Source organism: Mirounga angustirostris, unplaced genomic scaffold (assembly GCF_029215605.1).
Source record: "Mirounga angustirostris isolate CCGP_5_RB_7025 unplaced genomic scaffold, mMirAng1.0.hap1 SCAF_12, whole genome shotgun sequence".
NCBI lineage: Eukaryota > Metazoa > Chordata > Mammalia > Carnivora > Phocidae > Mirounga > Mirounga angustirostris.
The window spans coordinates 92,489,604-92,511,054 of record NW_026991720.1 but is presented as its reverse complement, the minus strand read 5'-3'; the positions used below and the strand labels follow the sequence as shown (position 1 = coordinate 92,511,054).

The window sequence follows — 21,451 nt, the reverse complement described above, 5'->3', positions numbered from 1 at the left end:
AACAACCTTTCTGGAAAACAACTTGGTGATATGTGTCAAGAAATTTCAAAGTTCAAATCTTTTGACCTAGTATTCCTACTTATATTAATTTATTTAAGGGAACAGTCAGATGTGAATAAGAGTTTTATGTACAAAGACATTAGAATGGAAGGAAATTGGCTCCACTGTCTAACAGAACTGTCTATAACATGCAATGTAAGTGCTGGGGAGCACCATGTGGGAATCACAGATTACAGAAGAGTGACATTGAGACTTTTTCCCTCACCATATACTGACACTTTGCCACAGCCATTTACTATAGAATATTTTTTTCCTGATTTTTAGGAAAATTCCAAATTAAAATTCCCTCTTCAAACAAATACTAATATTGAAAGCATTATAGCTTAACTTAATTTTTTTTTTAAAGATTTTATTTATTTATTTGACAGAGGGAGAGATAGCGAGAGCAGGAACGCAAGCAGGGGGAGTGGGAGTGGGAGAGGGAGAAGCAGGCTTCCTGCCAAGCAGGGAGCCCGATGTGGGACTCGATCCCAGGACCCTGGGATCATGACCTGAGCCAAAGGCAGACGCTTAACAACTGAGCCACCCAGGCGCCCTAGCTTAACTTAATTTGAACACAGCAATTATAACACTGACTTTTGGTTGTCCAGGATATCATGTTAATTTTAAGTATCAAAATACTATTTTGTTGGAATGATACCAGTAATTGTTTGGGTTTTTTTTAAGTCTGAATACTAAATATTTACATCTTGAGACGGAGATCAATGACTATAGATTTATTTTATACTGCATATAGTTGCAAAACAAAAAGTCTTCTCTACCCAGAGAATTATAAACTGCTTTAAATTTTTTTTTTTAAGACTTATTTATTTATTTGAAAGAGTGAGCAAGCATGTGAGCGTGAGCGGGAGAAGGAGCAGAGGCAGAGAGAGAATCTCAAACAGACTCCCCACTGAGCATAGACCCCCCCCGACATGGGGCTTGATCTCACAATCTCGAGACCATGATGACCTGAGTGGAAATCAAGAGTTGGATGCTCAACTGAGGCACTCAGGCACCCCAAATTGCTTTAAATTTTTTAACTGAGTATGATTACATTCATTCAGAAAGTATCTTCTATAAATTCATAATCCTCAGTGGGAGCAAGAAAATAATAAAAGCAAAGCTTCTACAGCAAAATAATTTACACTCTAGTTCAAATATTTGATGAACAGTGAAATATGAACACTAGAGTACTAAAATTAATACCACAATTGCATCCTACTCTCCTTCCATACTTGAAGATCAACTAAAAATCTAGAGGTACAGGAAATGTTTCCTTTGAAAGAAAAGCTCTCCCTTGCTAACAATAAAAAGATTGAAAGACAAAAGGTTCAAAGATCCCCTCAGTTATTAAAAAGATGGAACTGTCTGAAGATAAAGAATATTAGGAAAAAACTGAGAATTAGTTTGGCCTTCCTCCATTCCCCAGATTATTTCAGAAAAAGCTCGTTCAGCATCTCTAAGATTTTGCATAAAAATCCACCTTTGACTTATTGATACTACTTAACTCTGTTTTCTTAAGGATGATTTCCTTTTAAAACAAAATAGTATTTTATTTTCAATTTTTTGTAATTAATTTTTTTTTTCATTTTTAAGTAGAGCCAAGTTTTAAAAAATTCTTTATGGTGTTACTCTTATATAGCCAAAGACTTGTGTTATAATAATGCAAATGTTTATATTTTTATATTAGCAATTTTACTTGATATGTGTGCTGTTTATAATTTTCATATTTAAACTATTTTAAGTATTTGGTTTTACTTTTTTTTAGTTTCATGAATTTTATTTTATTTTTTAAAGATTTTATTTATTTATTTGACAGAGACAGACACAGCGAGAGAGGGAACACAAGCAGGGGGAGTGGGAGAGGGAGAAGCAGGCTTCCCACTGAGCAGGGAGCCCGATGTGGGGCTCGATCCCAGGACCCTGGGACCATGACCTGAGCTGAAGGCAGACACTTAACGACTGAGCCACCCACACGCCCCTAGTTTCATGAATTTTAATATGAATGATTAAATCAAAGTTCCCATACTATCTTTCTGCTCCAGGATAGCAATCACAATTAGTATAATGGCACAGAGCTAGATTAGAACCCAAGGACTTCAAATCTAGTTCCCTTTTCACCAAATCCGGCTGCCTCATCATGGTTCCCATCAAAATTAATAGATTCATTAAAAAAGGATTATGTGTTATTTCACACCTATTAGAATGGCTATGATCAAAAAAACAAGAAATAACAAGTGTTGGTGAGGATGTAGAGAACAGGGTACCCTCATGTACTGTTGGGAGAAATGTAAATTAGTGCAGCCGTTATGGAAAACAGTATAGAGGTTCCTCAAAAATTTAGAACTACCATATGATCCAGCAATTCTACTTCCAGTTATTTATCCAAAAGAAGTAAAATTCTAACTCAAAAAGATAAATGCACCCACCACGTCCACTGCAGCATTACTCACAATAGCCAAGACATGGAAGCAACCTAAATATCTGTTGAAAGATGAATGAGTAAAGAAAATATATTAAAAATATACAATGGAATATTACTCAGCCATAAAAAAGAAGGAACGCTTGCCATTTGCAACAGCATGAATGGACCTTGAGGGTACTGTACTAAATCAAATAGAGAAAGACAAATATCGTATGATCTCACTTATATGTAAAATCTAAAACAAAAACAAGAACAAAAAAACCCCCTGAACTCATAGATACAGAGAACAGATTGGTGGTTACCAGAGGTAGGGAACAGGAGGTAGGCAAAATGGATGAAGGCAGTCAAAAGGTATAAACTTCCAATTATAAAAGTCATGAGGATGTATTATACAGTATGGTGACTATGGTTAAAAATACTGTACTGATATCTGAAAGTTACTAAGAGAGATCTTAAAAGTTCTCATCACAAGAAAAAAAATTCTATGTGTACTGATGAACGTTAACTGGATTTATTGCGGTGCTCATTTCACAACATATGTAATATCAAATCCTTACGTTGTTAAAACTAATATAATGTTATGTCAATTATATCTCAATAAGTAATTTTGAAAGAGGATTTTATGTTTTAAATTCCATACTCCCTTTTCTCCCTCTCCCTGCCACTCTGCCTACTTGTGCTCTCTATCTCTGTCAAATAAATAAATAAAATCTTAAAAAAAAAAAGGGGGGGGGGCGCCTGGGTGGCTCAGTCCGTTAAGCGACTGCCTTCAGCCCAGGTCATGATCCTGGAGTCCCGGGATCGAATCCCGCATCGGGCTCCCTGCTCAGCGGGGAGTCTGCTTCTCCCTCTGACCCTCCTCCCTCTCGTGCTCTCTGTCTCTCATTCTCTCTCGCAAATAAATAAATAAAATCTTTAAAAAAAAAAAAAAATTCCATACTCCCTGACATATTGTACTATATTTAACTAATACCTGGACTCTAAATGTAACTTCTCACACAGTAAAACACTTTATTTATTATCATTCCAATAGTTACAAACAGGATTATGGTGGGGAAAAAGATGAGGAAGCAAATATATGAAAATCTATGATTTGTAAAATACAGTGCTAGGCATTGTGGGGGAGACAAACAAAAAACAAAGGACTCGAGGGAATTTATAATACAGTAAGGAAAATAAATTACGGCCATAAATATAACACAAGGAAAACTATGAACACTTTTATGTTCAAAGATAACAGTCTTTTAAAAAGTTATTTAAAGCATGGACAGGATATAATAAGTAGAGCTGATTTAACTCATCCAGCTATCAGTTATTCATAGTACCTTCCATGGCCTACCCACTGAGCTAGGTAGGGGTTATAATAATGTATAAAACAGGTATGATTCCCATCCTCACATGGTGAAACAAATAAGGCTTTTAAATTGCATGTGTCTAGTCTACATAGAGTAGAAAGTGGTCCAGTTAGGCCTCACTGATAAATAAAGTAACATACAGTCTGAGACCCAGAGGATGAGAAGTTAGCCTTTCATATGGTGTGTGCACACGTGTGTGTGTGTGTGTGCATGCATGCATGCATGTGTATTGGGGGTAGAGAGGTTTAAGCCCAGGGAAGCAGTATATGTAAAGACTTTTAAGACAGAGAAGTGCATTGGCATATGTGACAACTCAAAACACCTAAATGACTGAAGCTTGGTAGACAATCAGAAAAATGGCAGAGATGGGGTTAAAGAAATAGGCAAGGACATGATCCCAAAGATCAAAGAATCAGGAGGTCCAGGATATGTTGGAGGAAGAACAAATATATTAATTTGACTATAGAACGAAGTTAATGAAAAACAACATTACACACAACCCTCATGTATAAGATCTTAATTTAATCCTTACTACACAGTAAGAGAAATAATGTTTCCCTTTTTTTTTTTTTTTAAAGATTTTATTTATTTATTTGACAGAGGGAGAGACAGCGAGAGAGGGAACACAAGCAGGGGGAGTGGGAGAGGGAGAAGCAGGCTTCCCGCTGAGCAGGGAGCCCGATGTGGGACTCGATCCCAGGACCCTGAGATCATGACCTGAGCCGAAGGCAGACGCTTAACGACTGAGCCACCCAGGCGCCCCAATAATGTTTCCCTTTAATAGTTGAAGAGGTCACAGGTTCAGAAGGGCTGAAGACCTTGCTAATAAGGTCACACTGCTCATAAGCAAAGTCACAAATTCCAGACATTGCAACACAAGTCAAACCTTTCTACTACACAATAAGGAACAACAAAAAATAAGGTGAAAAGTACAAACTGGATTAAAAATCAAGCTAAGGAATATGGGCATTATGGACAAAAACTAATGGAAAAGGACCCCAATTAAAAAGATGATTCTAATTATCTTCATAGTACATACAGAATACTGTCAAAATAAGTTCCTTTCTACAAAATTACCGTACATTACATCAATCATTTTTATACTGTTCCTCAGAAGAGTAAGAGAGTGTGTGTGTGCGTGTGTGTGTAGCTGGGGACGGGAGGGGGCTAAGTACCATGTTCAATCAGAACATACCTATTTTACTCGCTTATCTTAATTTAACTTGAAAAAGAATTTTGCTCTTTGAAAACAACAGATTATAATGGAGTCAACTCTGGTTCCAAAATCTTACTTTGAAGATCCAAAACCTACTAGAAGTAAAGCCTTTCACCACCATATGCCTTATGATAACTATTTTAATAAGCATTCTGATTTCTTTTTAGCTTTTCTGCTAAATGTCAAGCATATGCCACTACAGTTTATTAAACGCAATTTCAGGTAAGAGTTTCACCTCCACACCTTCAGAAATAATACAAATGTCTACCATAAAGTTTCCTTGTATGTTGAGGCATGATATTAAAAATGTAAGGGAAATACATTCTGTACTACTATAAACTATTTCTCAATAACTAAAAAATGAAGACTAAAAATTATGCACTGATGTTCAAAAAACAACTACTACTACTGACAAATATGCTTTTTTGTTTACTAGGTGACTCAAAAATCACTAAAGTAAATAATTCTTCAACTCAACTACATTTATAATTACAGTATGACATTAATGCAATAGTTTTATGTACCTAGTAATTACTCAACTGGTCAATACCTATGACAAAATCTGCAAGTCAGCAACATCATGCATGAGCAGAACTGGTTATGTAAATATGCATGCATACCTTTGTCCTTCTTAAAATCCAAAGCATCTTCTTTATCAGTCACTATTTCCTTCATGTTGATAATACTCTGGTGGGTAAGCTGCCGGAGAATTTTAATTTCTCGAATTGCTGTAATTGGAAAGCCTTCCTTTTCATTATCTAGACGTACTTTCTTTAAGGCTACCATTTCTCCTATAAAAATTAAATAAAATCAAGTTACCAGATGATAAAACCAAATGACATTTTTCTTAATTTTAACTTTATTTTAATTCATAATGTCTGTTCCTACCTCTGGAAATTACGATGTTTATAGTTCAAAAATTAAGTCTCTGGTTAAATACAAATTATAAGATATTTATCCAAACTGTGGAATACTATACAACTGTTAAAAAAGGATGGGGTAGGCACATAGGTATTGTTATTTTATGCTCTCCAAGATATAAGTAAAAAAAGGCAAGGTGATGATGAACAGTAGATGTATTACACTACCAATTCTAAAAAATGAAGGAGGGGAGGATAAATTTACCCAGTATGCTTATACATGCATAAAATCTCTGAACAGATGAGAAAATTCTGTACACTATGCAGGTGAGAAAATAAGCTCAGACATACTAACTTGTCCAAAGGTGCCCAGTTACCTAGCAGTGAAACTGGGATTCAAAAATCTGGTGTAGCTATCTCAGAAGTATGTGCTCTTCTCACTACACTAAATGGCTTCACAATTCAGATATGAGTGAGTTCTGATCAGATAAAATTTAACTATTAAATAGAATACACAAACACAAATCCTATTATAAGAAAAAATTCACTATTCTAAAGGTCTGTTCATTCCACTTCTTTGGAGAAAATAGCAATTCTGTACTTACAAATATTCCAAAAGAACAATGTTTATCCTTTTAATTATCAAAACTTACTTGATTCTTTTTGATGGAAATCTAAAATGTAGTATGATTCCTTGTTTAATAAACAGCTTTTAAAAGTTGTAATTTAATCTTTTTGATAATGCAGAATCATCATTATAAATATTATTACTCCATGCTGTAATTGCCCTCCAGAGTTTTCTTATACGAAATGGCTTCAAACAGCTCTATTTTAATCTACTGGTTTAATTTAACAAGGAATTATAAGTACAGATTAAGCACTGGCTCTACCCATTAGTTGGTAAAATACATAGCCTCTGACACAGTGCTGCAAAAACTTTTAAAACTTTCTCGCAGGTTCCCAATTATGTTCTAAAAGATTAAGCTGTTAAATCTAGCCTCCAAACAAAGGGTACCTTCAACAGAAAAAAGAATTATTTTGGGTAAAAGAAAAAGTGTTACATAAGGCTTAATACAACAAAATTTACTACTAAGACGGTCAAGATACTTTTGTCCCCTGATTACTAACAATGTAATAATTTATTCACAATTAAAGAAACCTAAATCCCACCATACTACACATCACAAATACTAAAAAAAACTTTAAGAGTATATGTTTACATACCCACTTACACGTATTCATCTTACGTTTAGTGCACATATAAAACAAAAAAGATGAAACAAAAGCATGATAAATTCAAATTTAACTTAAAAAAAAAAAACAACACCTCAAATTACACATTTGAAGAGAAAAACAAATTAAGTACATTCAAGAGATCTAGAGATCCAGAGCAGTTGACATACTTACCAGTGTCTTTATCCCGGGCCTTGTAAACTTGTCCATAGGTACCTTCTCCAATAATTCCGATGATATCAAATTTATCCACGCAGCGTTTTCCCCAGTCAATATCTTTTTCTTTGATTTCACCATAGCGAGGCCCACATATTCTATCAAATATATTTCTGAAGTTTTTATATACAATCAAGCAAGTTCAATAAACTGTTTAATATTTAGTATCCAACCCACCCCCAATCTTATATCCTTTATTTCCCCAAACCCTTGCACATTTGTGGTCATCTAAGTAACACTGTAATTTGGTATTATAAATTATCATGAAAGTCAAGGCATCATTTCTCCATACCAACTCTTCTTCTAACAAGCTGAGAAAAAGAAGTAAAGCTTGTATGAAGAACTTTCAAAAATAAAATGTAATTTTCAATGAATGGATAAAACCAACACTAATACAAAGAGTTAAAGTTCTCTAACCAACCTCCACAAAGATTTCCTTTTCATCCATTATATATATATATATGTCACTCATTTTCGAAAGACAAGTTTGACAATGAACATTACCAAAAATCTAACTATAAAGCTTATTGACAAATTTAGACTTATGGCTAGATGAAATTACCTTAAAAATGAAAACACAAGAAAGATTTTTAGTCCAAGAGAGTACAAAAGTATTAATATAATCAATTCTCAGGAATCCACATTGTGTGTGTGTGTGTCTGGGTGTGTGTTATATATACATAACACACATATATATGAGACAAATATTTCACATTCTTCAAAAAAAATAGGTAATTTTGTAGTCTCTCAATATTCTGGTATTGTAATAGAAATTCAACTAGAGGAATAAAGCTACAAGACTCAGAAAGATAATTTTAAAAGTTTAGTTTTCTACTCTATACTAGAAAATGACCTCACACTCATGCTAGGCACCTGAACAGCAATTCTAAAATCAGATCTAACTCAAAGTCTTACTCACACTTTCCGTTGGTTAAGTAGAAATAAAAAAAAGAATCAATGTTCTCCCCCTTTAACTGATAAACAGTTTTCAAGGGAAAGAGTTATCTCTAGGCACTTACTTGAAGCTAATTTAGGATACAGATTTCAAACCTTCTTCCACTCCACCTCTTGCAGAATGAAAAATACACTTAGTTATGGGAGCAAATGGAGCTAAAAAGCAAAGGAAAACATAGCAGCTTGCCCATTACTAATTTTGTTTGGGCTCACTGAATGCTGACTTCCACCTTCTCTAATTTCAGTGTTTTGTGTTACTTAAATATCTTAATTACAGAAATTATCTTTAATATATAATAACCCAAGAAATTAATACATTACAAACTGTGAGAGAAAATTAAATTTGGTTTTATTAGTCATTTTGAATAGGTACGCAGGGAATTATGAAATTTTTTCAAAACTCTAGAATTTATTCATATACTTTAAGTTTAAAGAATAAATACACTTTTTATTATTTTAAATCTTAATGTCTTATGATTTTATGATGACCCAGAATCATTTCTGGTCAATGTAAGAGCAGGAAGAAAGCAAGCACATACTTAGGCCTCCTTTTACTATGTAACTGTGTTGCTGTTTTCTTTTCTTCTGGACTCTTTGAGAGATCATCTCCTCCTGGTAGCTCAGGGGGCAGTGGTAAATCAGCAAGTAAACACCGTAGTTTCTTCTCTACTTCTTTTTTAACCGCTTTTACTGAAATATTTCCTCGTAGGCTAAAAGAGAAAGGAGTCACACAAATAAAACCTAAACATTTATCTGCAAAATAAAAATGCAGCCACATCTTTTGCAATGGCAAAAAACTAAACTAAGTTTCTTTACTTTCCAGCTAAAATAATGTACTATGTTCAATTGCAAAATACAAAATTTGGGGGCAAAAATGATACAGGATTAGATAAAAACTAAGGAAATCTGAATAAGGTGTGAAGTTTAGTTACAATACTGTATTGATATGTGTTCACTGTTAACAAACGTACCATACTAATGTAAGATGTTAAAAATTAAGAAACTAAATACAGGGTATATGGGGGCTTTCTGTAGTACCATTATAATGTTTCTGCAAATCTAGAACTGTGCAAAAAAAAAGTATACTTTTAAAGATGATATAATCAGAATTACTATAAAACTGTAAATTAATACTAAAAAAGTTAACTTGTCATGCTTCACAGGAAAATTCATTAGTTTTGTGATAGCACTTTGTTTGACTCTATTGCAGAGACATAAAGAGGTTTCTTACGAAATAATACTACATGCTATTATTTATCTTGCCCATTTAAATAACCACAAACAACTAATTTAACTTTGCCCCTTTTCAGGGCTAATTTTCTTAAATTGAACAATGATTCTTTTAAAATTTTTTAAGGTTCTAGCTTACTGATATTACAGGTAAAAATTTAAGTTCAGTTAGTTTTGTACTTTTTTGAATGCATAAAGTGTATCTTAACTAGGAAATTTGAGTATTTTAAACCTCCCAGTTACTAAAAAATCTGTTTAATAATAAGATATTTCTCGAAAGAGAATCTTCACAGTTTCATAGCAGTTATGAGTCCCACAATAAAAAAGTTTAGTGAGACTAAACCACTGGGGTCACAAATTACAAATGACATTATCAAAGTAAATCATTTCATTTTAATTATAACTTCTATTCATTTTGAACATCAATATTATTGCACAAACGCATGTTTTAATACCATCTGATAAAAAGCATTTACCAATAACTATAATAAAATTGTGCCTTTTCTTCATAACCTCGTGTTACTCACTAGAAGGGTTTTTTTTTTAGATTTTATTTATTTATCTGAGAGAGAGAGCGCGCACTCACGAGAGAGAGAACAAGTGAGCAGGGGGAGTGGCACAGGGAGAGGGAGAGAGAGAACCCACAGCAGACTCCACACTGAACACGAAACCCCACACAGGACTGGATCCCACCACCGGAGATCATGACCTGAGCCAAAATCAAGAGTCAGAGGCGGGGCGCCTGGGTGGCTCAGTTGGTTAAGCGACTGCCTTCGGCTCAGGTCATGATCCTGGAGTCCCTGGATCGAGTCCCTGGATCGAGTCCCTGGATCGAGTCCCTGGATCGAGTCCCTGCTCGGCGGGGAGTCTGCTTCTCCCTCTGACCCTCCCCCCTCTCATGTGCTCTCTCTCATTCTCTCTCTCTCAAATAAATAAATAAAATCTTTAAAAAAAAAAAAAAAAAGAGTCAGAGGCTTAAATGACTGAGCCACCTGGGCACCCCAGAAGTTCTTTAACAAAGAAAATATGCTCAAAAGGAAATTGGTTTGCAGTTTTATTTTTAAAGTAATGGTATGGGAGTGCCTGGGTGGCTCAGTGGGTTAAGCAACCAACTCCTGATTTCGACTCAGGTCATGATCTCAGGGTGGTGGGACTGAGCCCCACATGGGGCTCCACACAGGTAGTTTGCTCAAGATTCTCTCTCTCCCTCTGCCCCACCCTGCCCCACCACCCAATGCTCACAGGCACATCCACACAGTCTCTCAAAACAAAACAAAACAAAAAAAAGTATCACACAGCTCACTTTTCAGTATTAATGTTTGTCCATTCAACACATTGATATTATGCTTCTATGTGCTAGGTATTAGGTAAGGCACCGGAGTTTAACAGCAAAAATAACAACAAATACATTAAGATAGAACTCCTCTCAGAAAGGAGCTATGGATAGTCTTTCGGATAACACAGTTAAATAAGCAGCAAGATAAAGTACTATACAAAGGGGTTCCTAGAGTAATGTAGCTGAAGGGTAACTAAATCAGGATTGAAAGACAGTAAAGGCTTCTTTCTAAAAAAGGTACCACTTGAACTGTGCCTGAAAAGAAACCTATTTCCAATAATTTACTTAGAAAACTGCAGTCTTTTACTTGTAAGGTTTTAGTCAAAAATTCTCATTTGTCTGAATATTCAAATCAACATTTCTAGAGGAAAAAAGTAAAAATCTTAACTTTACTTAGAGTATTACATGAACTACCAAATTCAGCAAGGCTCCCAGACTTCAGAGAAATGAAATACTAACTTTCTAAGAATGACACTATATAATTAAAAACATCATTATTTTAATTGACTACTTGTAATAACCAAATAGGAAGTATGATTTTTAAAAGTTCCCGTGTATTATAGCAACAAAAACAATAAAATGCCTTAACAAGAAATGTACAAGATCAATAGAAGAAAATTAAAAGATATGACTGATGAACATAAAACTGGATCTGAATGAACAGAAAGAAACCATGTTTTTGTATGGAAAACTGTAATATTGTAAAGCTATCAGTCTCCAAATAAATCTACTACATTCAGTTGAGTCCCAAACAACTTTAATATAACTTGACAAGCAGACTGACTATAAAATCTGTTTAAGAGTAAAAGCAAAATTCTGCCCAAAAATTTCTGAAAAAGAATAAGTGCGATTTGCCCTGTCATGTGGTCAACCTATTTTAAAAGATCCCAAACCAGAAGCCCAAGACTGGTTGAAGTCAAGGAATATGTATTATGGTCTACCCAACGTTTTATTAAAAACTATGAATTAAATTGCCAATATTTTTAATTCAGAAGATTTACATTAATATTCAGATTTCAGGCTTCCTAAAAAAAAAAAAAAAAATCAAAAGCTCTAGCAACACTGGGGCCCAAATTTATGTAAGCTTCAGCAGCACTGAAGCTGAGACTGAATAGCAGAGCTATTCACTAATCAGTAATTTACTCCATCCCTTCAACTTTTGTATTACCTGCCTACCCCTATAGCAGAAATCTGAGTTTGAGAACCAATATACCATGCATCTAAAGAAGTTAAAACAAAAAAGTACTAGCAAAGAAATTATAAAACATGTTAATAGAAGAGAGTCCAGAAATACAGGTATCTGTAAGAATTTTTATATATGGCACCACAAATTATGGATTATTCAGTAAATGATGTTAGAAACTGGATCTATCAGTCCACAGGGTGATGGGGGAGAGCATCTTTCTGCGTCATGTAATAACCAAAAACAAATTTGTGTGACTCGACTTAATCTTTTTAACTTTATAAACCCATAAGTTATAAAGAAAAAAAGATTAGATCTGACTAGATTTAAAAATGAAAAACATACATATAGCCAAAAACAAAAAAAATAAATGTCAAAGACAAGCAAAAGACTCTGATAAGCAAAGATCAAGATCCCTAACATAAAGAGCACCCACAAATCAATTAGAAAAAGGAAAACAATATTAAGGAAAAGCTAGCATAAGATATGAACAAGTAGTTCACTGGAAAAAAGAAGTACCCAACAAGTATTTTGAAAGATGCTGTATCTCAATAATCAGAAAAATGCAAAATTAAATAATTACATATTTTAAAGACTATAAATTGGTAACAGTCTTATTAAAGTACAATTTGGGGGTGCCTGGGTGGCTGAGTTGGTTAAGCATCAGCCTTCAGCTCAGGTCATGATCCCAGGGTCCTGAGATCATTCTCAGCGGGGAGTCTGCTTCTCCCTCTCCCTCTGCCGCACCACCCCCTCACCCTCTGCTTGCACTCTCTCTCAAATAAAATCTTTAAAAAATAACAAAAATTAAAAAATAAATGTATATACTTTATCCTGGTAACTATTCTACAAAAACTGCTCTCATATACATAAAATATTAATATAAAGAGTTTGATAGCAAGCAATTATAAATCTAAGTATCCCTTAATCAATAGCTGAATAGTTAATAAGAGCATGATTTATCCATTACTATAGATAGGAATATTGAACCTATCTATATACCAACATGGAAAGATCTCCAACACATTAATGAAAAAAATAAGTCAAGGAGTATTATGCATAGTGGGATCCTAATATTTTTTATTTATTTATTTATTTTTATTTTTATTTTTTTTAAAGATTTTATTTATTTGACAGAGAGAGACACAGCGAGAGAGGGGAACACAAGCAGGGGGAGTGGGAGAGGGAGAAGCAGGCTCCCGGCCGAGCAGGGAGCCCGATGCGGGGCTTGATCCCAGGACCCTGGAATCATGACCTGAGCCGAAGGCAGACGCTTAACGACTGAGCCACCCAGGCGCCCCGGATCCTAATATTTTTTAAAAAATAAAACAATTTATTATATGAAAGCATATAGTTAACAGTCTACCTTATGATTTTCAGAGAATAATAAATTCCAGGTCTGGAAGAGAAGCAAAGTTCAAAGTGAGCCTAAAAGATATTACTTGGCCAGGAAGACAAGAAAACAAGTGGGTCATGTCAAAAGGACAAATCAGTCAGCTTAAAGGAGTTCCCACTGGCCAAGAACATTTAGAGCATCAAAAAGAAGAGTGACTGGTGTTGAATCGATCTTTGGCCACACATATTAGTAGAGGTACCCAGGGGGTCTTAAAAACTTCTATATTCATGAAATGTACAAACACATTCAAAGATGGAAGAGCAGAGACACAACAGAAGTGAAAAGCAGAAGAGACAGAAAAGAAGGTGGGTCAATTTAGCATGACATGTACCACCATCTCATTAAAAACAGACACCCAGGGGCGCCTGGGTGGCTCAGTCTTATTAAGCGTATGCCTTCGGCTCAGGTTATGATCCCAGGGTCCTGGAATCGAGCCCCGCATAGGGCTCCCTGCTCAGCGGAAAGCCTGCTTCTTCCTCTCTCACTCCCCCTGCTTGTGTTCCCTCTCTCGCTGTCTCTCTCTGTCAAATAAATAAATAAAATCTTTAAAAAAAAAAAAACAAAAAAACAGATGGACAAAGAATACCCTCCTTAAGCACTCACTTGCACTTATCTTGAGTTCCTGAAAATATCACCAGCAAAAATTTACCTCCAAAGCATGTATGAAGAATAAAGTAGAAAACGAGGCTCACTGGCCCAGAATTACTGGATTCCTTTTCTTTTCTTTTTTTTTTAGATTTTACTTGTTTATTTGAGAGAGAGAGAGAGAGAGAGAGCACGAGTGGGGGCGGAGCAGGGGAGGATGGATAAGCAGACTCCCACCGAGCAGGGTGCCTGACTGGGGCTCCATCCCAGGACCTCGAGATCATGACCTGAGCCGAAGTCAGATGTTTGACTGAGCCACCAAGGTGCCCCCAGAATTACTGGATTCTTGGCAACTGGGCTATTCTCTCACTAATGAAGTGACTCAGTTCTGCATTCATGCCTCTGTGATGGAGAGCCCATTCCCGGACTCATCAAAATTATAAATCATTACTCTGTTATGAACCTTCAGTGTTCCTAGAGAACAGTCAAACCTGTAAATACCATAATTAGAGTGGTATAACTGGAGAATACCTGATTATATTAGATGAGATCTCTTGGCAATATTTTTGATTACAGAAAAAAGACATCACACAGAGGGCATGAAACACAGGAATTACGATTTTTTTTGTTTTAAGTTATAAAATTTTCATAATGCCAGCCAAAGTGAGCACTTGAAAGACCTACCCACACAGCATTTTTATCCACTTGTTTTCAAATTCTATAAAGATGTCAGCTAGGAGAACTGCTCATATAGTTGTTCTTTAACAGAAAATGAGGGGAAAACAGCTCTAATTTCTCCATAAAAATAAAAATGAAAAAGGTTAAGTGGTCTAACAGACAGATATTACACAGTAGCATGATGCTTCTATCCTAGCATACATTTCAGAAATATTCTTAGGACTGCATTTACTTTACACTCACTTATCTTCATCCTCTAAAAAATAAAATGTTTCAAAATAAAAAAACCTCATACCCCCAAGATTCACAATAGAAATCTGTAAACATGTTAAAGGAAAACAAACACATTATGGGTTTCCTGTATCATATAATTAATCTCCAATTACAAAAAATTAAAAAGATTCAAGAAAAGTCTAAAAAATGATAAACTCATAAAGCTACCCAGAGTGATAAAATTTCTAAGACCGCTGAAGAAACCTAGAAATAACCAATATACCTGCTTTGTATCACCCAGGGCACAGTCTTCTCATAAATAGTCCTGTTTCTGAGAGTGTCACTAAGGAATACTAAGCTAAAGAAAACACGGTACGGGCATTTCTAATTCCCAAGCTGAAATATACATTGTATATCCCAAGGCAACAGCAAGTTTTTCCTGGAATTCTTAAACTATAATTCTGTCATCCTACAAGCAATGTGCTTCATTTTAAGGTGTACATAATAAAGATAAATTACTTATGACTTTTTTGGAACCTTTCTATGGTGGGGGCGGGGGGTGTCAGGTAACTTCCCACTTCAAACTTGTCTGTCTTTCTTTCAATTATTAGTGACAACACTTTCTGGCGCTTACCCATCGGTGTCTTTATGCTCAGGCAGGACGGGAGGCAAAGGTAACGGCGGTAACGTGGAGGTCACCAGAGCCACATGTTGTTGCTCCTTCTCCTTGGCTCCCAAGCTCGGTGTAAGTGGTTTGGTTTTCTCTTTAAGAGATACTGGTTCATCCTTTGTAGCAGCAGATTTACTCTCCTTTCCAACTCCGACTGCTTTCTTGGTGGCTTTATCTACAATCAAGTTATTGTCCACCTTTGTTACCTGAAGAGGTGGCTTCGTTTTTGCCTTGTCATTTTTTAAAGTTCCACCGCCTGAGGGAGAAGGTGCATGTTCCGTTCTGAGTTTCTTCACATCCTTCACATGGTTGGTTTGTGACGCGCCGGCCCCGGCCTCCGCGCTCCCCTTCGTAGGCGTAGAAGTGTTGGCAGCTTTAGCAGCTTTGGCAGCGGCCTCAGCAGCCTTCGCAGCCTCCGCAGCCTTCGCCGCCTCCGCAGCCCTCGCCGCCTCTGCAGCCCGGGCTTTCTTATTCTTGTTCAACTCAGCTGCCAGGCTGCTCTTCAGAGTTAGTGTGCTAGGAGAAATGCTAGAATGACGGCTTCTGGATCTAGACAATCTGTGCCTGCTACGGGATCTTGAATGCCTAGATGAATATGGGCTTCTGCTTCGGGATTTGGCAGAACGTCTGGTGGAAAATAATGAACATTTAGTCAGTAATTCAGAAAAGTTGAGTTTGAAATTTATAAAAACTGCGAACTCAAGCCTGCGAAATCAAACAGAAATTTATTTAATTTCAACATCATCATATAGTTTGTGGGGGGATTTTTTAAAAACAGAAAATGCTTTTAAGCAGATTATTGTCTGGTAGCTATAATTGTCCTGAAAAGAGACTAATTATCTTGATCTTGGTCTAGCCTATGAATGCTCAAAGGTGAGACTGGATGAAAGTAAATCTCTGTGAGGAGAAATACTATAAGGTTAGGAGAAAAAGTGTGATAAGGTGTCCCTGCTGTCTTGGAAAAGAGAAGTATGCAACAAGGACACACCAATGGTAGCAGTGGCAGGGTCAAGCCTGACCAATCATTCAACAGGGAGCCCATCTCTACACCTGAAGAGCATCCTTGCCCCACAAGTTCAGAAGTCAGTAGTGCTCTGTCCAAAGCAAGAGTGAAAAAGATAAATGCCTGTCACGAGACAGTAAATACAAAGAGTCTCTAAATTTTGGAAACTACTTAATGGTGACTGTGTAATTTGCATCCCCAAAATTACTGGAAACCACAAAAACTATCATATATTTAAAAGTATGGTGGCAACCAAAATTTCTATAAAACAAATGAAGCACAGCACCACGTGAAAGGAAGCCGAAGTTTTCAAATCCACACCTTATCAAAACTAAAAACAAATACCAGACAAAGGCACTATGATAGTACTTTGACATGTTTGCCATGTCTCATTTTAATGCTCACATCAACCCCAGTGAAGTACCTACAGTTTACAGATTAGAAATTTAATCTAAAATATTATGTCACGGAAAATCAATCCCATACTTATCGGTAGTTGTACTAGTAATTACCTTACTGCCACTACCCTCTTCCTCCAATCTTCTGCCCAACTCTGTGCCAAAGGAGGCTAACCTTAACAGACACATCTTTTGGGGCTCCTGGGTGGCTCAGTCGGTTAAGCGGCTGCCTTCAGCTCAGGTCATGATCTCAGGGTCGTTGAGTTTGAGCCCCACACTGGGTATGGGGCCTACTTAAAAAGATAATACAGGGGCGCCTGGGTGGCTCAGTCGTTAAGTGTCTGCCTTCGGCTCAGGTCATGATCCCAGGGTCCTGGGATTGAGCCCCACATCGGGCTCCCTGATCAGCAGGAAGCCTGCTTCTCCCTCTCCCACTCCCCCTGCTTGTGTTCCCTCTCTCACTGTCTCTCTCTCTGTCCAATAAATAAATAAAATCTTAAAAAAAAAAAAAAAAAAAAGGCACAGTGAGGGGTATGCCCCGCATCCCCTTGGTCCAAGGCTTGGGTCACCTTGGGTCACCAGGCGGCTGCGAGGAAATGTTTTGTTAAATATAAAGTGGTAAATATCTTAGACAACTTTAGTTTAGTTTAGACAAGTTTAGTTGTCATTTTATGACAAAAATGTCATAAAATGAAATACTCAGCCACATTTTTTTTTAAACTGTTGGTACCCTTTATTTATTTTTTTTTTTTAAGATTTTTTTATTTATTCATTTGAGACACAGAGATACAGAGAGAGAGCACGCACATGAGCAGGGGGAGAGTCAGAGGGACAGGGAGAAGCAGGCTCCCCACCGAGCCAGGAGCCCAACGTGGGGCTCGAACCCAAGGCCCTGAGATCATGACGTGAGCCAAAGGCAGACGCTTAACGACTGAGCCACCCAGGCGCTCCTCAGCCACATTTTTTATTTCTTTTCCCTTCACACTCTTAGACCTCAAAACAAGTCTGACCATCTTCTAGAGCAGCAGAAAGGTACAGAGCAGGAGGAAAGCAAAGAGACTATCATTTGTCATCAGAGGTAATAGCACAGAACTTTTGTTAAATTAACTTTCCCACACTAGCAAGATTCTGGTCACCGAATACATACAGACACATAAATTATATTTAACTGAGAGATTTATGACCACTAAGTTTCACCTAAGAAAAGAGAGAAAAATATATCAGGTAAAATCCCACCACTATTAACTCCTCTGCCCTATTAAATTATTCTTTTGTGGAGCGAATCTGGAAAAGCATTATCAGCAAAAACTTAAAAGACATACCCTCCTCCATTCTTCTCCAATTCCTCTCTTTCTCTTCAAAAGTTCCTTAACTTTTTAACTTCATGTCCTAGTAAACATGCATTCTCTCGTGCATATTTACTAATAGTAAATATTTATTAATAAATGTCAATGACATATTTACAGTTCATAACATGGGCTGGGAACCTAAAATTAAATATAATCACAAAATTCAAGTTTAGGTTATTTTTACTAATGACCTAATTCTTCAGCCATACAAAGTTATAAGGATAAGAAAGAAGTGCATCTCTAAGACTATATAATGAATTATATCATGAAGTTTCAGTAAAAGAACTGAAATGGATTTGGTAGACAGCAAGTCCTCTTTTTTTTTTTTTTCAAACATTTTATTTATTTATTTGACACAGAGGGCGGGCATGAGTGAGAGTGGGGAGAGAGAGGGAGAGGGACAAGCAGACTCTGCACTGAGCAGATCCCAACTTGGGGCTCAATCTCACAACCCCAAGATCATGACCTGAGCCAAAACCAAGGGCTGATTGCCTAACCAACTGAGCCATCCAGGTGCCCCACAAGTCCTTCTTTTATTTTTATTTTTTTTAAAGATTTTATTTATTTATTTGAGACAGAGAATGAGAGAGACAGAGAGCACATGAGAGGGGGGAGGGTCAGAGGGAGGAGCAGACTCCCTGCAGAGCAGGGAGCCCGATGTGGAACTCGATCCTGGGACTCCAGGATCATGACCTGAGCCGAAGGCAGTCGCTTAACCAACTGAGCCACCCAGGCGCCCCTAAGTCCTTCTTTTAAAGATAAGATTTTTCTTCTTTCTAAAAATGTTTTTTTCTAATATTTCTATACTGTAGAATCTGCAGTGAATACATATTAGCTGTTTATCTGTTTTTAATTTTTTTAAGCTTTTTTTTTAAGATTTTATTTATTTGTGAGAGAGAGAGCGCACATACGTGCACAAGAAGGGGGAGTTGCAGGCAGAGGGAGAAGCAAGCAGGCTCCCCGCCGAGGAGGGATCCCATCGCGGGACTCGATCCCAGGGTCCTGGCATCATGATACGAGCTGAAGGCAGACGTTCAACCAACTGAGCCACCCAGGCGTCCCAATGTTTTTATGAAATGATAGTATCTCTTTAAGAAGTTAAGAGAACTTTCTGTGTTTCTAAGGTTTCCAAATTCATATAACACAAAGCAGAACCACACTAAAAACTCAGTATCCTGAAACTCAACTGGTTAGTGCTCATTGTTAATCAGGTTAGTGTTCCTTAGAAAGAGAGCATGGTGTACTATTCACTCAACAGTATCACGCAATCTCTCCAAGAGTCCAGGTCTTCTGAAATGGTGCATAATTAGCAAACGCTGATTCTTAAAAATTTTACTATAATAAGATCTAAGCCTTTATATAAAACAATACTGAACAGTGCTATCAGAAAGAACTTTCTGGAATGACAGTGTTCTATACATGTTGTGTCTGATACAGTAGCCACTATTTTCAACATTTTTTAGCCTAGTTTCTCTACCCTGCTCATTTCTTTTCTTTTGATACGGGAATTTAATATATGATAAAGAGTATTTTGGGGTGCCTGGGTGGCTCAGCTGTTGGGCGTCTGCCTTCAGCTCAGGCCATGATCTCAGGGTCCTCGGATCGAACCCTGCATCAGGCTCCCCGCTCCGCAGGAAGCCTGCTTCTCCCTCTTCCACTCCCCCTGCTTGTGTTCCCTCTCTCGCTGTGTCTCTCTATCAAATAAATAAAATCTTTAAAAAAAAAAAAAGTATTTTAATTTTATTTTATTTGAGAGAGAGAGAAAGAGAATGAGCACACGTGAGCGGGGAAGGGGCAGGGGCAAAGGGAGATGGAAGGGGCAGGGGCAAAGGGAGATGGAAAGAGAAAATCTTTTTTTTTTTTTTTAATGAGAGAGAGAGAGAGAGCACATGAGAGGGGGGAGGGTCAGAGGGAGAAGCAGACTCCCTGCCGAGCAGGGAGCCCGATGCGGGACTCGATCCCGGGACTCCAGGATCATGACCTGAGCCGAAGGCAGTCGCTTAACCGACTGAGCCACCCAGGCACCCCGGAAAGAGAAAATCTTAAACAGGCTCCACGCCCACTGTGAGCCCTTGGGCTGACATCAAAAGTCAGACACCCAATGGACTGAGCCATCCAGGTGCCACTACCCTGCTTATTTCATATGCTAATAGCAGTTATACCCATTTCAAAACTTTTTGATTACCTTCCCCAAAAGGATATAAAAACGCTTCCCATGCAAGGATCATCCAACATATGCTAATCAATACATGTGATATACCACATCAACAAAATGAAGGATAAAAATCACATGATCATCTCAGTAGATGCAGAAAAAGCATTTGACAAAATTCAATATCCTTTCATGATAAACACAACTGAGTATAGAAGGAACATACCTCAAAATAAAGGCTTATACTCAATGATGAAAAGCTGAAAGCTTTTCCTCTAAGATCAGGAACAAGACAATACCCACTCTTAACACTTTTATTCAACATAATACTAACCTGAGCACTTAGGCAAAAAAAAATTTTTTTTAAAAACGAGAAATTGGGGCTCCTGGGTAGCTCAAGTCGGTTAAGTGTCCGACGCTTGATTTTGGCTCAGGTCATGATCTCGGGGTCTTGGGACTGAGCCCTGCAACAATTCCCCAATCCATGGGGAGTCTGCTTGAGGATTTCCTTCCCTCTCCCTCTGCCCAACTCCCCCGCCCCCCCCCCCGCCCAGGTATGTGTGTGTGTGCGCACTCTCTCTCTCCCAAATAAATAATCTTAAAAAAAAGAAAAAAAAGGCATCAAAATCAGAAAGAGGTAAAATTTTCTGTTTGTAGAAAACCCTTCCAAAGATACCACTAAAAGGATGTTAGAATAAACAAATTCAATAAAGTTGCAGGATAGGAAAGCCCGAGACCTGTACAGCTGAAAATCCGCCTTTAACTTCTGACTCCCCAAAAACTTAACTACCAATAGCCTTCTGTTGACCTGATCCCTTAGAGGTAACATAAATAGTCAGTTAACATATATTTTGTATATTATATGTATTATATATTGTATTCTTCAAAAAGCTAGAAAAAAAAAATTATTTAAAAAATCATAAAGAAAATACATTTACAGTACTATATGTCTATCTA

The 21,451-nt window shown here is 37.0% G+C and overlaps 1 protein-coding gene across 3 annotated transcripts in view; it reads right to left on the bottom strand.

Annotated features, from left to right (window-relative positions):
• The window catches only part of CDK13 (cyclin dependent kinase 13), a 123,328-nt gene that overhangs the window by 78,520 nt on the left and 23,357 nt on the right, over positions 1 to 21,451 (bottom strand). For all 3 annotated transcript variants that reach the window (XM_045864926.3, XM_045864927.3, XM_045864928.3), the window contains exons 2-5: positions 15,557 to 16,219; positions 8,841 to 9,011; positions 7,306 to 7,445; positions 5,659 to 5,829 (exon numbers count right to left, since the gene is read on the bottom strand). In XM_045864926.3, the coding sequence (XP_045720882.1) occupies positions 5,659 to 5,829; positions 7,306 to 7,445; positions 8,841 to 9,011; positions 15,557 to 16,219 (1,145 nt within the window). The remainder of the gene's footprint in view (positions 1 to 5,658; positions 5,830 to 7,305; positions 7,446 to 8,840; positions 9,012 to 15,556; positions 16,220 to 21,451) is intronic.